At 37.3% G+C, this 15,138-nt stretch overlaps 2 protein-coding genes across 2 annotated transcripts; one reads left to right on the forward strand and one right to left on the reverse strand.

The window, feature by feature from the left end:
• Positions 1 to 11: 11 nt before the first annotated feature.
• RBBP4 (RB binding protein 4, chromatin remodeling factor) lies at positions 12 to 9,805 on the reverse strand. The gene is made up of 12 exons (XM_072418056.1): positions 9,154 to 9,805; positions 8,178 to 8,325; positions 7,003 to 7,148; positions 4,788 to 4,961; positions 4,490 to 4,605; positions 4,218 to 4,378; positions 3,509 to 3,635; positions 2,577 to 2,654; positions 2,400 to 2,476; positions 1,914 to 1,971; positions 1,713 to 1,823; positions 12 to 683 (listed from the first exon to the last, which is right to left on the reverse strand). The coding sequence occupies exons 1-12, from the start codon at positions 9,167 to 9,169 to the stop codon at positions 618 to 620; spliced, it is 1,278 nt and encodes a 425-aa protein (XP_072274157.1). The 5' UTR covers positions 9,170 to 9,805; the 3' UTR covers positions 12 to 617.
• Positions 9,806 to 9,938: 133 nt separating this feature from the next.
• Positions 9,939 to 15,002, forward strand: ZBTB8OS (zinc finger and BTB domain containing 8 opposite strand). Its single transcript, XM_072418117.1, has 7 exons — positions 9,939 to 10,079; positions 11,567 to 11,591; positions 12,157 to 12,278; positions 12,387 to 12,469; positions 12,547 to 12,599; positions 13,729 to 13,765; positions 13,961 to 15,002. Exons 1-7 carry the CDS (start codon positions 9,998 to 10,000, stop codon positions 14,045 to 14,047), a joined length of 489 nt encoding a protein of 162 aa, XP_072274218.1. The 5' UTR covers positions 9,939 to 9,997; the 3' UTR covers positions 14,048 to 15,002.
• The last annotated feature ends 136 nt before the right edge of the window (positions 15,003 to 15,138 follow it).

The following is a 15,138-nucleotide window of genomic DNA, read 5'->3' on the forward strand; positions in this document are numbered from 1 at the left end:
GAGCAAGGAAATGTAGAAAAACAAACAAGCTATTTATTTTGTGAGGTGCTCATCCACCACATAAAGATGTGCAGCACATACAACCAAATGAAGACAACAAAAGGGATATCAGTGCTCTCCCCTTTACACTGTTAAGCACAACTAAACAGTGAATGAGTCTAAATTACAACACATACGTCAAAATGAAAATGCAACAATACAGGAGGGAGAGGGGAACTGTTGGCGAGAAGAATGTCCATGATTGTAATAGAAGCAGTTGGCTTTTCCAGTGGAAAAATATAAGGAATGTTTGCATGAAGCAGCTTGGTCCAAGACTCCAAAAAATGTCAGTTGCACTTGAAGGCATGGTATCACAATGTATGCCTTTTCTTGCTTTGTTAAAAACCACTCTTGAAATGGACGCATTGTTAAAATCGCATTCTTATATAAAATATTTATATATAAAATAAAATGGAGAGGACAGTTTTACTAAGATGAATAAAAGCAAGTTTAAGTGATGGAAATATGGAGTCAGCTTGCACTGTAAGCACAAGAAGGTATCAATGTCCAAGTGCTGCATACAGAGACTGATTTGAAGTGAGACATCACCACATTGCACCAGGGAACGTGAGATATGTCTAGGATCCCTGTCCCTCAGGATCCACACCACCTTCTGTGTCTTCATCATTATAGATGTTCTCAGCCTGAACAAAGAAAAGAAAATATTAAGAAGGCATCAGTGTATAGCATAATGTTGGAACAAGTAAACATATATTGAATGTACCAGAAATGTAACAAGAAATTTAGCATTCATCCTAAAATCCTTACAGATATGTTCAACGTTTGAGATACACTGCCCAGGATAACCCCTATTACCATCAGAATGATTTTTTGTAGCAAAATACAGAGAACAGAAAGGCACCTGTGTGCCTCAAAGTACCCTAAGACAAATTATGGTTTAACAATACAAGGTCATAGTCAAGACCAGGGTAGACAGAAGTCTAGAAAAGTTCTTCCAGCCACTTCTTGACATGCCTTCCTTTTAAGGAACCAAACCTCTCATGAAATATAAAATGCCTTGTTAAGGTGGGGGGGGGGGGGGGTACAGGGAAAATTAGTGTACAGGGAGAAGACATTTTTTTACCCTACAAAGTTTACTTAGTATTTAACTGTTCAACTTTAGGCTGACCTGAAGTTATAGAGGCTTTTCACCCAAACTGAAAATCCACTGCAGCAAGGCCAGCTCCATTTATTTATCAGATATATTATTCAATCTGCATCATATGTTGATGTTATCTACGTCTAAGAAATTATGAAGTAGGGTGCACCCTGCAAGCCCCCTCATTAACCAAGACTTGCCTGGATTGCATTAAGATGCATGGTTTATGCAATAAAGATTAAGATTTAAAACTTTCATGATTGAAGGAAGTAAGCAATTTAAATATAAGCAAATTAAACTTTAGAATTTTAATTTCAATCAGCAGGAAGCAATGATTTTTTTTCAAACTAGCAAAAAATGTAAATATGGCTTCCTAATAATTACTGACAATAGTGGCATTGAGAGCCTTTGTGAAAGAAACACCGCTTTGAATAGTCTGACCACTTTTCACAACACCCCTACCATACCTAAAAGTAATACATATAAGATGAAACTCTGCTCTGCTGGTTAATCTTCTCATAGAGAGTTTACACAACTAATATTTGTGTATTACATTTTATAGGATTTAACTCACCATCTGCCAGACTTGCATAATGTTGTCTTCTGAAACTGAGCAGATCACCCATGGTTCATTAGGATTCCATGAGAAGTCTGAAATTTTTGCTGTATGTCCTCCATGAATAAACTAAAAACACATTCAACAATTTTTTATAAGCTTATCAATACAAAAAAAGTAATTGCCAAAAACTTACATGAAACAATCAAATTAACTTACCAACAGTTCAGGTGGGCCATCTTCTGCATCCTCTGGGGACTGTTCCTCTCCAATTTTGCTGGAAGAAAAAAAAAATCTTTATGAAGACTTCAAGGAGAAACTACTTTAAATGCTGAAATCAAAGAAAATTGCTATTCCCAATTTTGCCAGAGTGTACTTGGCTAGTCATGCATAAACCAACTTTATTGCAATATATTTTCATTTTGAATGTCTGCCTTTAAAAAAAATGCTAGCACACACCACAGCTCTTGAATGGAGTGCTGATTGACAATTTTTTTTATGTAGTAGTAAGTGGACTAGGGCTATATCTAGGCCGATTGACATCCCCCCAAAAAAACCCTATTTTTACAGTTAAGTTTTAAACTGTTCCTACCCATAAAATAAAAAAAAAAATGGAATTAGTAGTAAGGACATTTTTAGTAGGGGAAGGAAGGCAAGAAGAACTGAAGACAAATAAAGAGCATATTGAATAATAAGTCAATATACCTTAAATCCCACACATTTAATCTTCGGTCAGTGCCACTAGATGCCAGGATAGTTTCATTATGTGGTGACCATTGTACCTGTAATAACATACACAAACATTACCATATAGCATGCTGCAATCACCTATTACGTTATCAGCAAAACCTGTTCGTCATAAATGAGATGAATGGCTCATACCTGGAAAATCTCATCCTTATGGGATTCAAAAGAATGCAATTTCAGTTTAAGATTACGTAGATCCCACAAAGCAACAGTCTGCAGATGAAAGAGGATAATTAGAAAAATAATGGTATGGAAAAATAATGCATGCTACTCTGAACAAAGTGTCTTTTTAAATATCTGAATAAAAATGTATACAAAAAAAACTCTTCATTAACCTCCTGGGCAGTTCATTCCTGTCCGGATTTATATGTCTAAAAGCGGTACATTGTCTTTCATGAAAATTTATTTTACAGTATAATATAATAGTATGAGTATATTAGTTTGAAACACAAAATTATGTCAAAATAATAAACTAATTAAAAAAATTAACTGACATGATTTTGTTTCAAACTTTATTATGCTCATATTATATTATACTGTAAACTAAATTCATGAAAGACAATGTACTGCTCGTACACATAAATTCAGTGTATTGCATTCAATACAGTTATTTTTGTTAGTTGCACAGCCTTAGTTCAGCTTTAAATTGTCCTTAATGTTAATGCTGGACATGTTAAAGTGTAAGTGACTTTTACAATTGAAACTGTTCAACCAACAGTTGAAAAACTAAAAATTCTTAAATTGAGACACCTACTGGAGAGTTAAAAAATTAGCATAATAGGTACACCAATTTTCATGACATATAAATAACTTATATTTTGAAAGTAATAAAATGTAATTTTGTGTTTTTTGCACAGATTTCAAACTTTACCTAAGCTGTGCCTATAGTACGTCCAACAACAATAAGTCAATTAAATTGTGTTTGTCTATTTTTAGCAAGACTTAAGGCAAAAAACAACTCTACAGTATTATTTTCTATTGCAATTAAAAGGAAGATCAATAGCTGTCTTTAAGCTGTTCCTAGGACAAGACAATGACTGTCCATTTAAATAGGAAAGTTGGTTTACCTTGTCTGCTGACCCAGTGGCCAAAATAAATTCACTGTAAGGGTTGAAAGAAAGACAGTTGACTTCTGCTGTGTGAGCATCTACAGAGTGGCTAGGCTTTGACGTGTTGTTTGACCGGGTATCCCATCTGTATAAACAAGAGGAACATAACAATTACACATATAACCAAGCCAATATTGCCCATCTTTATATATGGCAATTAGCATGATTGTCAGCAAAGCGGTATTATTAAGAAATAGCAAAACTACTGACATCATCACATTCATTAAAGTGGAGATAATCCACAAATTTTTAAATATGGCCTCCAGTTAAGGAATGCAAGTAAATTGTGTTTTTGGGGAAATTCTAGAACTATCATCAAAGCACTAATCATCACCATACAAAATCTGATCACTCTCTTTCATAAAAGAAAAACTAAATTAAATTGTGAACTTTCTCAACTACCTTAAAGGTTTCACAAAAAAAAGCTGACCAAGAAGCTAAAACTGAAACCTGTTTCAAGTGGCTAACTGAAAAAGCAACCTGAAAAAATGATTGCCAATTGCAACAAAACAACTTAATGTTGTCAGTCTGTGATAGAAAGTTGTTCAACAGATTCACAAAAAAGGATATGTATAAGAAAAGACTGTATAAAAAAACAAAGATGTATATATTCTAAAAATTGATTTTGGGTTTACAAATACTTTTCTACATTATTAGTAAAACTCACATCATGAGCTTCTGGTCATCAGCAACGGATCCAAACAGGGACTCGTGTAATAAGTGCCAGGAAACATCTTCCACCACTGCAGTATGTCCGGTGAAAATGGTCTTTGCATCTACAACTTTTCCTTCTTTAGGGACAGCACTGATATCCCATAGACAAATAGTCTACAGGAAATACAAAATTATTATGTACTGCATAACTATCTATATGGTAAAGCAAAAATGTCAGCAAATTCTTAGGTCACATAGGTTAAGACACCAGATTTAACTACTTACATGGTCATCAGATGCACTAAGTAAATTTCCACTGAGGTTAGGATTCCAGGACAAGCCATAGCCTTCCTTTTGGTGACCACGAAGTCGAAGATCTGGATTACACTCTCCTGAGGGATCTAAGCCAACAAGCATAAAAGAAAGAAATCTTGTGAAAATGTTATGTAAGCACATTCACCTCACCAGGAATTCCATCACACTGTGGGGCGTCTAAAGATTATTTTAAAACCCATCTCAGCTAATACAGAAGTGTATGACACTAAAAAAGACATTGTAAGTCATAACTACTATAAAATCTTACCTGGCTTTGATGGATGTTTAGTGTAGTCAAACACAAGGACATCACTGGATGGGGTTTTGGTTGCAATGATGCATGGGTTTTGAGGCATATAGCGAGCTCTATTCACCTCTCCTTCATGGTTTATTTTGATCTCAATTTCTATTTTCCCACTGACTGAACCAAAGCCTCCAAACTCTGCAGAGGTAAAAGAAAAAGTGATGAGAAATGTACTTCATTGCATTGAATCTTTAGGAAGCACATTTTAGAATAGTATTTCTACATTTGTAATTGAAGCTGGCCAGCTGGTACTTTAGTTTTTACATAAAGAAAACTATTTTGCAAAAACCCAATTAGTGTAATGTTGCAGTGTAAGAAAATACCTGGTAAAAGAACATATCATATACTTACCTTTCTGGCAGCCTGTTTTTTGAAAGGCTGCTACAAGAATATGATCGAATATCTGTGACCCAATCACACTTGGTGCAATTCTCCCTGCAGAATTTTATGCGCTCTATTGATGTATGAGCTAACAAGAAAAAGAGTAATTTTAATTCTTGTAGTGGCCAGTACAAGGTAAATCAGCAGCTTTTTAAGCAACGGATAGTATCTGAAGTATTGTTCAGCAGATTGGAAACTGCAAATGTGTTGGCAAGTCCCCTTTAGGTTTACATTTATTTTTTTACCCAACTTAAGTAACGTCCGGATTACTTTTATACTGAAGTAAAAATAGGAACCCGTTAGCAATGCTCATGCAAAACAGGACAATGGCCATCAGTGCAAAGAGTTTTAATCTCTCCAGTCAGCCCATAAACAGCAACTAAAATCCTACAAAAGGTTCATTTTAGATATACTTTAAATCGGAGAAGATTAAGCAGCCATTGCTGAAAAAAAAATTGTAAAGAAAGCTTACTGCCTGGATGTAAAGCTCATGTTTTTGTTTAAGTCAGTTACACAACTGAAACAATCAGATACATGTGTCAATAAGCTGAAAACCTGAGCAACATGCTCATTCTGTGTCAGCGATTCAGAAGGGATTAAGGTGAAGAGCATCCGAATACCAACCACACAAGCATTATTATTATTTAGAACCAAGTGAGAAATTACTTCATACAAATTCTCTTAGTTAAGAGTTCTACAGTTTGAGTTTATTCTCTTGGCAAGAGATTTGTTAATTCCAGCTCTGCACACCAATGGTGGTAGTTTTAAAAGATCCTTATTACCATTTATCTAATGCAACAACATGGCAAGTAACATGGCAGTTCCTGCAGGTTAAAATTATGATGGAAACAAAGCTGAGAAATCAGCAATATTTAACTTCTAGAGTGCAAAGTATCAATCATCCCACACTAGAAAAAGCTAAATAAAATATCTTTGGGTGACATTAAATTCCAATTGCACTTTCACAGTAAGCTTAAACATTTTCCTTGCCACTACTCTTTGTTAAAGAAAAAAAAACAGCAATACCCCCTATGGCCTGGATCCACCATTTTTAAAATGTGTGGTTATTTCATGTTGACTGTGTTGCTATTGTTGATCAGAAAAGGGAAGATTTTGGCCTTATAGAAATGCACTTGGTTCTTAGAGCATCCTTATCAAACCTTAAAGGCACTAAACATCCAACTCCTACCGTGTTTCCCCGAAAATAAGACCTACCCCGAAAATAAGACCTAGCACTTTCCCCCCCAACCTGTCCTAATATAAGACCTAACCCGAAAATAGGACCTAGTAGAAAAAAAAAAAAAAAAAAAAATACAGTGCACCTGTGGGTTACCGTATCTTTTCTGGTGCACTGTGCTGCATCTGTGGATCAGTGTTAAAGCACCTTAATACGTTAACCACTTCAAAATGTGCCTTTTTATGGCCATATTCATACATGAATATGGTGTTTTTTTTTTCATTAAAAAAGTATATAAGACCTACCCTGAAAATAAGACCTAGTGTGTTTTTGGAAGCCCCAAAAAATATAAGACAGTGTCTTATTTTCGGGGAAACACGGTATTAAGCGCACTGGACCTATAGTTTTGCCCATTAGGGCTAAGTAGCGAGAGGCAGGAGCTAGTATTATATCTGGAAGCTTGGTTACATTCTTAAGAGTCCCAGCAATAGAAAGGTATAGTGGTAAAGGTAATAGCATGCATCCTAAGTGTAGTAAAATAAACCTGGATCAAAGTTTTGCCTTACTTTCAGATATAAATTACATTGTTAAATTTGTCACTTAGGCATAGCCTGGACTAACCTCCTTTCTCACTGTCATAGTGAGATGCATCAAACTGGGCATCATCATTTGGAAGCTGCACACTGGCAATCACAAGGTGATTCTGTTCATCAGATGTGTGTGTTCCAAGAACCAAACGATGGATACTGAAATCTTTTCCCTCAGGCCTGTATAGTTGGCCCAAAAAAAAAACAGCGTTAATCTAATCACAGCAGGTAAGCCGAAAATAGTAAAAATGTAGGAAATAGCATGTAACAAATTACCTTTATGGATATAGTGGAGTTTACAATTTAAGAATCACTACTATCTAGATTTCTTCAGCATCAAACAAAACTTAAACTTCTTTAGTCCTTAAAGCGTACCTAAACTCAGAATTTTTACTTTACATAAAAGGGTAGACAACCCTTTTACTTAAACTAAAAATTGTTTTTTTTTTCTATTTTTTTACAAATTTTTGACAATCTCACACATAGCAGTGGAATCAGCAATTTTTTTTACCAATCTACGTCTCCCAAACTTGCACCTGCCTGGTGCAAGATCAGGTAATGCAGGAAGAACCCGGAAGAAAAGAGAAGATGTTGGCATATGGCTTTCCTTCTGCGCTGGGCCGAAAACAGATACTGGGACGACGCAAGACCTGATGGAAGAAACCTCCTGATGGAAAGAATGATCTGCAGGATTGGAAGTGTGATTTTTTTGTTTGTTTAGGGTTTACTACCAAACTGAATTCAAATCCCCTAACAGACAGCTGCACATAAACCAGTGTCATGTGACAGTACTGGGTCATTTACCTTTATTGGCACATGAGAAGAGTCACTCGCTCAATGTGTTTCCTTTTTTGCTTCCAACTGCCAAATGAAAAACTGGGGTGGGCTGAGGCAAAGCAGGATTTAAAAGTGAAACTAAATCTCCACTTTTACAAATGCTCCATCAGGCAGGTCTTAAAAAGGGACAAGTGATCATAATATTCTGTCTTACCTGTCTGATCGCTCAGGGCTTTAGGTAACAAAGCTGTTCTGCACATGTGTAGCGTCAGGTCAATCAAGATAGTAAAATATCGTTTTAGAGAGGAAGAAGTGTATAAGATAGTTGTGCAGGTTTAGTTCTGCTTTAGGCAAGATCACATAATGGGATTGTAACAAGTGGGCTTGGCTTAAGAGCTATTTCTTTGCCTACAAAAGACCCTTACTACACACCTGGTGACATCTGGGAGCCACTGAGCTGTTAGGCTGGGCCACTCCAGGGCGTGTGTCATAACCAAATCATAGAGAAAGGGAGTGTTTTTCTTCCAGATCTTGTACTCCTCGTTGATAACCCGCTCCTCCACGGCATCATCAAATGCAGCTGGACCCAAAAACACAAGACACAAACAATATTAAACTTATTATTATTAATAAACAGGATTTATATAGCACCAACATATTACACAGCGCTGTACATTAAATAGGGGTTGCAATGACAGACACAGACAGTGACACAGGAGGAGGAGGGGACCCTGCCCCAATCTAAGAGGTGGGAAGGAACACACAATAGGAATCCAATCAGTAACATATTCTCTAATACAAGTGACAAGGAAGAATAATCACAATTAATAAGAAATGCTCTTTACTTCTTGTCAACACAAAATGCAGCTGGATTCTTCTGCACTTTGCTAGGCAGCTAAATTCCTTCACATAGAGCAATGCTGCTCTCAGCCTGAAGGGCTATGGGGAAGCCAAGTGAGACTGATTCACTGATAATCAGCATCTACCCTGCCAGGGTGACAACACAACACGGATTTTCACTGCACACAGGAGAGCGTTGTCACCAAGGAAAGTTTCAATCCATGGATGTACTGGCAGGATCAACAGGTATTCACAACATGTCTCCATAGTACTTACCACACAGAACTTTCTGGTATGAGAAGCCAGCCTCATATGTGATTTTATAGGGGAACAGAAGTTCCATTTCTCTACAATTTATTATTCTGAATAAAGGCCATGAAGGTGATGAGTATTTGTCCTACTAATAGAGCCGAAGCAGTGATTGGCAGACCTGCCTATATCTCAAAGATTAAGCTTTTTAGCACACAGAACTGCTTATCCGGGGCACCAAGCAAGCCCCGGGCATGCCGGCTCGGTGAGGGCGCTATGTACCGACGCCTATTCAGCACTGAACTTTCTCTTCACTTACCCTCCTTGTCTGCCATAGTGCTCTCTGAAACAAGCCTCTGTTCTCTCCCGTCTGCACCGACTTGCAGGCCTTCTCTCGCCGGTAAGTTCTCCGGTTCTCAGGCCAGCTCCTTAACAGGATTCCCGGCGCTTCGGCCTGCTCCTCCTGCTATTGTTTCCCGCCTCCCCCGTGTCTCGGAGTCGCGCACCTTCGCGCCAACACGAACCAATCAGAGCCGACCGCTGCGACGAATAGCGAAGCCTTGCGTCACCAAGTAGGCGGATCTCGCGGTGGGTAATGTGAAGGAACTTTTGGTGGAAGCGTGGAGCCTAGTAGGCGGGACCATACGTTTCCATGGTAACCGAGGAATAAGCAGACGGCAATGCCAGGGCTCGGATAGGGAGGAATAAGGTGATGGAATGTAGTGGGAGGGGCTTATAAAAGTCACGTATAGTGCAACCAAAGCCTAGCGTTATGGATAATAAAAATACTTGGTTAGAAGATATGGTTACACCCAGGTTGCACTCTGGTAATCCCTTCAGTTATTCGCAATGATATGTGAACGAGCCTGTAACTTCTAATTGAAAAAAATCTACTATTTCCTGCGCAATTGTATGCTTGGATGCCTATATGACTCATACTTGTGGTAAACTTATCGGCATCACCCACACGTGTCCGCCTGCCCTGGAAAGTACCCTGAATAGTAACAATGGCTGATATATTATAGAGAGTGACGCATAGCAGCTACCCGGTCACGTTCTAAACGTGGAAACATGGCGCCTGCATGAAGTGAACCCGGAAATCCGGTCATGTGACAGGAAGTGGTATCCAAGGAACCCAAAAGTGAGTGTTGAAGTTTTCAGCCATGGACGAGCGGTATTATGATATTAGTGAAGCACAGACGGCCGTGAAGGCGAAGTACCCTGCTGTGACCAAGAAGCATGAGTGTAAGTATAAAACTCCCCTTCTGAGAGATAACAGGAAAACACATCACTTCCTGTACTGTACATTTGTTCTGGTGACAACTGGCTCAGGGGAGATTTATCATTTAGGAGATCCTTTCCCACTTCCTGACTTTCCTATAAAATAGGAAGTGAATGAAATAGCAGATGAATTTACAATATTAAAAATAAAGTGAAAGGGATTATTGAACCATTCCTAATAAAATAACAATGAAAATAAATAATTGTGTAAGCTACAAGCCAGCATAAAAAGATGGCTTGCCTGTGCAAAAAAAAATGGCTGATGGATAGCGCTCCAAACTACTAAAGAACTTGTCCATGAAAAGCAGCTGTGAACCTCTACCCCTGGGGGGACACTACAAGCAGCTTCGACAGCCCCATAAGGAATGAATGGGGGCAGCAGGGATCCGTTCTGTACCAGTACTGCTGCCAGCTTTCAAATCTGCAGAAGTCGTTCTTGTAAGAAGCAGCACTGTGGTGCCAGTGATGGACAAATAAAATGCCAGCCACTGGGATACCAAGGAACCTAGCCTAAGACCATAGACCCAAAGCTTGCTAAAGAAGGATTTACTGTTACAACCTGTATGCACAAGTCTCTTGAATTTGATTTACAGTGTGCTGGCTTGAGTAACATAAGACAATGGAATTATAGGTTGCACACAACTATGGACAATGCCCTTTGCTCCATGAAGCATGAAAGTTCTGGGATTTTCCTTTGGCTCTCAGTACCAAACAGAGCAGTGAGGGGGAGCAAAGGAAGATACATATGTGCATGTATGTAAAGCAAACCTGTCAGAATCTGAAGTAATATAACCTGATCGCATGATAAAAAAAAATTTAGGTGAATGTTAGATTATATGAAAACCAAGTGTCCGAGAGATAAGTAGATCCACAGGTTTAGGCAGCTGAGGTTACATTCCAATCTCCAATATGCTAGACAATCTGGTGTTTCTGCACACCAATGATGTGGTTCCAGAATTTAGTAGAAAATAATGGTAATATAATTTTTTGTTTTCTGTGAAGTTCATTACTAAATGTCCCAACATCAATGGATATTATGGATATACAATGGATACCATCAAAGGATATTATCAATGTTATCTTTAATACATTTCTAAATGTCTGTTTTATAAAAGCACATAAAAATATCTCTGCTTGTAGCTCAACTGAATTTCTGAAGCCCTGACAGTGTTCTCCCCAGCCCCCATACCACCCGGCACTTTTCAATGACCATCCGGCTGTTTTTGGGTAGTTACTGAAGAGTTGGGTCACAATACAGGGGCTGCCACCCACCTACAAAATCATTCCACCCGGCTTACCACTGCCTGATTTTTCAGATATATTTTCCTGTTGTTGGTAATTAACTTCATATTTGCCCAGGGACCAGTTTTGTCTAAAATAATCCCAGATAAGGGGTTCTAAGTCTTCAATATATTGTGTGCTGTAATGAAATTTGTTGTTTTGTGTTTCAGATTTGGATCACACTGCTGATGTTCAGTATGTACCCATTATTTATCATACCTTCTTTTTTCATCTTTTCTCTTTAATGTTTTTTCTGATATTCATTATTAAAGCCCAGCTTTGGGGCTTCACTGCTGGTAAATAATTAAAATGATGCTCCCCAATGGTGCAGAATATTTCTTATTTTGACAAGGGGATGACTGAAACTAGTAAAACACACCTGCTGCTCAGTATCTTGCTGACTTTATACATTCAATATGGAACATATGTGCAGTCAAGCGTTTTTGTTGTGTTTGGTTTATATTCTATTTACAGTTTTTATAACATTTGCATGCAGGTTTAGCTTTCCAGCAAATTTATAATTGTAATGTTTTGGACAAGCCATTTGGCAGGTTGCTAACAACACTGCTGGGTAAAAAAACACTTTTAGTTTTATTAGCAAACACAGTAACCACTTGAAACAAGCTGATATACTCAAAGGGATTTCCACTCTTTTAAGCTGAAAAATCATGTGATTTGTTCTAATGTTTTATGTTTTTATATAGCCTAAAATACAGTTTATATTGTTTTACTAATTAAAGATTTCTTGGGTCTGATGTAGGCTACACGCATGGGGGGAAACATTGGAAGAAGCATTTGAGCAATGTGCCATGGCAATGTTTGGCTATATGACAGACATTGAGACTGTAGAACCCGTAGATACGGTTGAGGTGGAAACTGAAGGTGAGCCAGTCTAAATATACGAATATGCTTGTTATAAAATTACATTACATGTGAAGTTGTGTGTGCCCAGCCATACAAAAAAAACTGTAATCCAATATTCTTTCTTAGGGCAAGACCTGCTTTCACTTCTATACAATTTCCTGGATGAGTGGCTGTATAAATTTAGTGCTGACCAGTACTTCATTCCACGGGTAAAGAAGTTTCCATGCTGTAAGAGCTCTTATGATATTCTGCATTCTGAATATTAACGGCTTTCTTTGTTATACAGGAAGTGAAGGTGCTGCACATAGATCGTATGAGTTTTAAAATCCGTTCTATTGGGTATGTTTTTAATTTCTTTTTTTAATGTTGATTACATTTGCTAATGCTCAGCTATATAGCAGCTAAAGAAATAAAGTCAGCTGTGTCTGAATACATATATGGTTGTCAGTCTTCTAGTGTATGGTATAAAGGTTAGTTTCCAAAGGGGAAATGCTTGTAAAGATTTAAATAAAAAAGGTATGCAAATCATTTTACCTAAAGTAAAATACCTAACCTCTGGGATTCTATTGGTTTAAATTTCATCATTAGTTGTTGTTTGCACACACATGAATGTGCAAATAGGATTTTGTTAATATGAGCACCTTTAGTATCTCTCTTTATAAGCATGCTCACATCTCCAGTCTTCTGTAGAGGACTACAGAAGACTCAAGAAGAATGCTAATTCGATACAACAGAATCGCTTTTGTTAGCGTTTTTGTTGCTAGGAAAAAAGAGTTGTAGCTAGTGATAGGGTTGTTTTTCTTAAATTTTAGGCAACTTGTAGACCATTCACCAAGCAATTGATTTTCTGAATTGATTAAAATTGGCAATAAAAAATATGTAGCTGGATAGCTAAACATTGCAGCAACTCCGCAGCTGGATACAAAATACCAGAACAAAATAAGCAAAGAGATTTGTAGCTGCTACAAAATTGTTGGTGCAATATGACCCATACTCGCCTAACAACCAGCCCAATTCTGTACAGATGAGTTTAGATCAAAGCAATGAATTATTGAGAGCTGGCATGACAAGCATATGACCATGATCATTGCACAGCTGCTGTGTATAATATGCTAAAAGAGATTATAGTATAAGTGGATATTATTATTTAGTTAATAATTGCTTTAGTTTTGGACCCCAAAAACACCTGTTATAAAACATGGAATCTGACGTTCCCTCCATATGTTTTAATGGCAGTAATGGATTCCAATGAGGGAATGTTTGAGATCAATATCAGATTCCCTGTTTTTCTAAATAGAGCCCAAAAATGGGACCTTAACTAATTGTTAGAAAAAAAAAACCTTCTTAGGTTTAATTATTCTTTATGAACCGTACCTAACCCTAATCTGTGGCTAGTGAACATATATATAATCATGTTGCAAAAGTATTTTCATTAAAATTCTAAATGTTATTGAATTGTTTTTCATAGATGGGGGGAAGAGTTCAGTTTGGATAAACACCCCCAGGTAAGTGTTAATACCATGTATATAGGTAAAAACTGGATTTTTTATTATTTTTTCAAAGGTGTGCAAAAATAGAGACTTCTACAATTTTGTAAATATATTTGTTACTGTTCTGTATTGGTGTGTATTAGAGAGCACATGTGAATGCATACAATTACAAGAACATTAATCCTTATTCTTTATCTTGTTCTTTGACAGGGTACTGAGGTAAAAGCTATCACATATTCAGCCATGCAGATCTGTGAAGAGGAGAAGCCTGAAGTTTTTGTCATCATTGATATTTAACTTTTGAATGGCCAAGCCCCCACCCCTACCCATAAACATAAAGCAGAATTAAATTGATAAAGTAAAATATTCTGAGCAGACAAGCTCTCTTTATTGCATGTCTCCCATGCAGTAAAACTAACTGCTTATTCAGTCTTTAGAATCTACATTGAGTTGCTTATGTGTAGCTCGGTGTGTCTTCTGGGTGTTCCTTGGTGTAAAAATGAATTAATAGCTGTGCACAAGTGCAAGAGTTGCTTTATTCTGGCCTGGCCAATCAAATTTGCTGAAAATCCTGAAGCCAGAACATGATTGGGCAAATATATGGGAGCCTTTGGGTGTGAGTTTACATTAAAAATTTAAAGTAAAACTACTTACCGGTAATGGAATCCGGTAACCATCTGCTTTCCTAAGGTGCCATCGATGTAAATGCTTTTGCTGTTTCTTCCTGGAAAATCTTAGTACCTACAATCCTAGAGTATTGCACTCCAGCACTAAACAGGAGAGGGTGGGGATCTTTAATATATACAGAACATGCATTCTTTAATGTACATCTGCACTGAAAAACACCTAGGCTGCCATTGTTGTCTGGTTGAGTTACTAACAGAATAAGCATGGAGCAGTTTAGGTATCATCTGCTAAGCATACATGTTCCAGATTAATTCCTTTGCTTGAATTGGGCTTCCATTGCTTGAAAAAAACAATAATAGCAGCCGCAGTGTTCCACCCATGACTGGTATCCTTTAAAACCACTGATCCTTTCATGCATGTCCCGTTTTGGGAAAAATAAAATATTGGTCATGGAAATACTGTTTACCTCCTAGCTGTCACACTACAGCAGTTAATTTTTTTTATTTTGAATGTTGTATACAGCATTTGTACTTTAAACAAAATGTTTATTGTAGCAAGTGTTGAATTCACTTGCTCTTAAAAAGGAAATATGTTTTAATTTATAAATAAAAATATTTTTATCCAACTCTGTACAGCATTTCTTTCTATTCGAAAAATTTGTGTTTTAGCATTGTGTGCACAAAACAAAATTGAGGCAGCCAAACATAATAACTCTAAAACCTGCCCCTTACAAAGAAAAAAACAGCAAAGGGCAGAGAGCT

Source organism: Pyxicephalus adspersus, chromosome 1 (assembly GCF_032062135.1).
Source record: "Pyxicephalus adspersus chromosome 1, UCB_Pads_2.0, whole genome shotgun sequence".
NCBI classification, from domain to species: Eukaryota; Metazoa; Chordata; class Amphibia; order Anura; family Pyxicephalidae; genus Pyxicephalus; species Pyxicephalus adspersus.

What these genes read in the sequence shown, in the direction of transcription:
- RBBP4 (XM_072418056.1), bottom strand. An exon ending in TAAACATCCATCAAAGCCAG is followed by an intron (nt 4,606 to 4,787) that starts GTAAGATTTTAT and finishes TTGTTGGCTTAG; the next exon opens with ATCCCTCAGGAGAGTGTAAT. An exon ending in ATGGCCCACCTGAACTGTTG is followed by an intron (nt 1,824 to 1,913) that starts GTAAGTTAATTT and finishes ATGTGTTTTTAG; the next exon opens with TTTATTCATGGAGGACATAC.
- ZBTB8OS (XM_072418117.1), top strand. Translation starts at nt 9,998, where the DNA reads ATGGACGAGCGGTATTATGATATTAGTGAAGCACAGACGGCCGTGAAG. An exon ending in GATCACACTGCTGATGTTCA is followed by an intron (nt 11,592 to 12,156) that starts GTATGTACCCAT and finishes GGTCTGATGTAG; the next exon opens with GCTACACGCATGGGGGGAAA. An exon ending in GGTTGAGGTGGAAACTGAAG is followed by an intron (nt 12,279 to 12,386) that starts GTGAGCCAGTCT and finishes ATTCTTTCTTAG; the next exon opens with GGCAAGACCTGCTTTCACTT.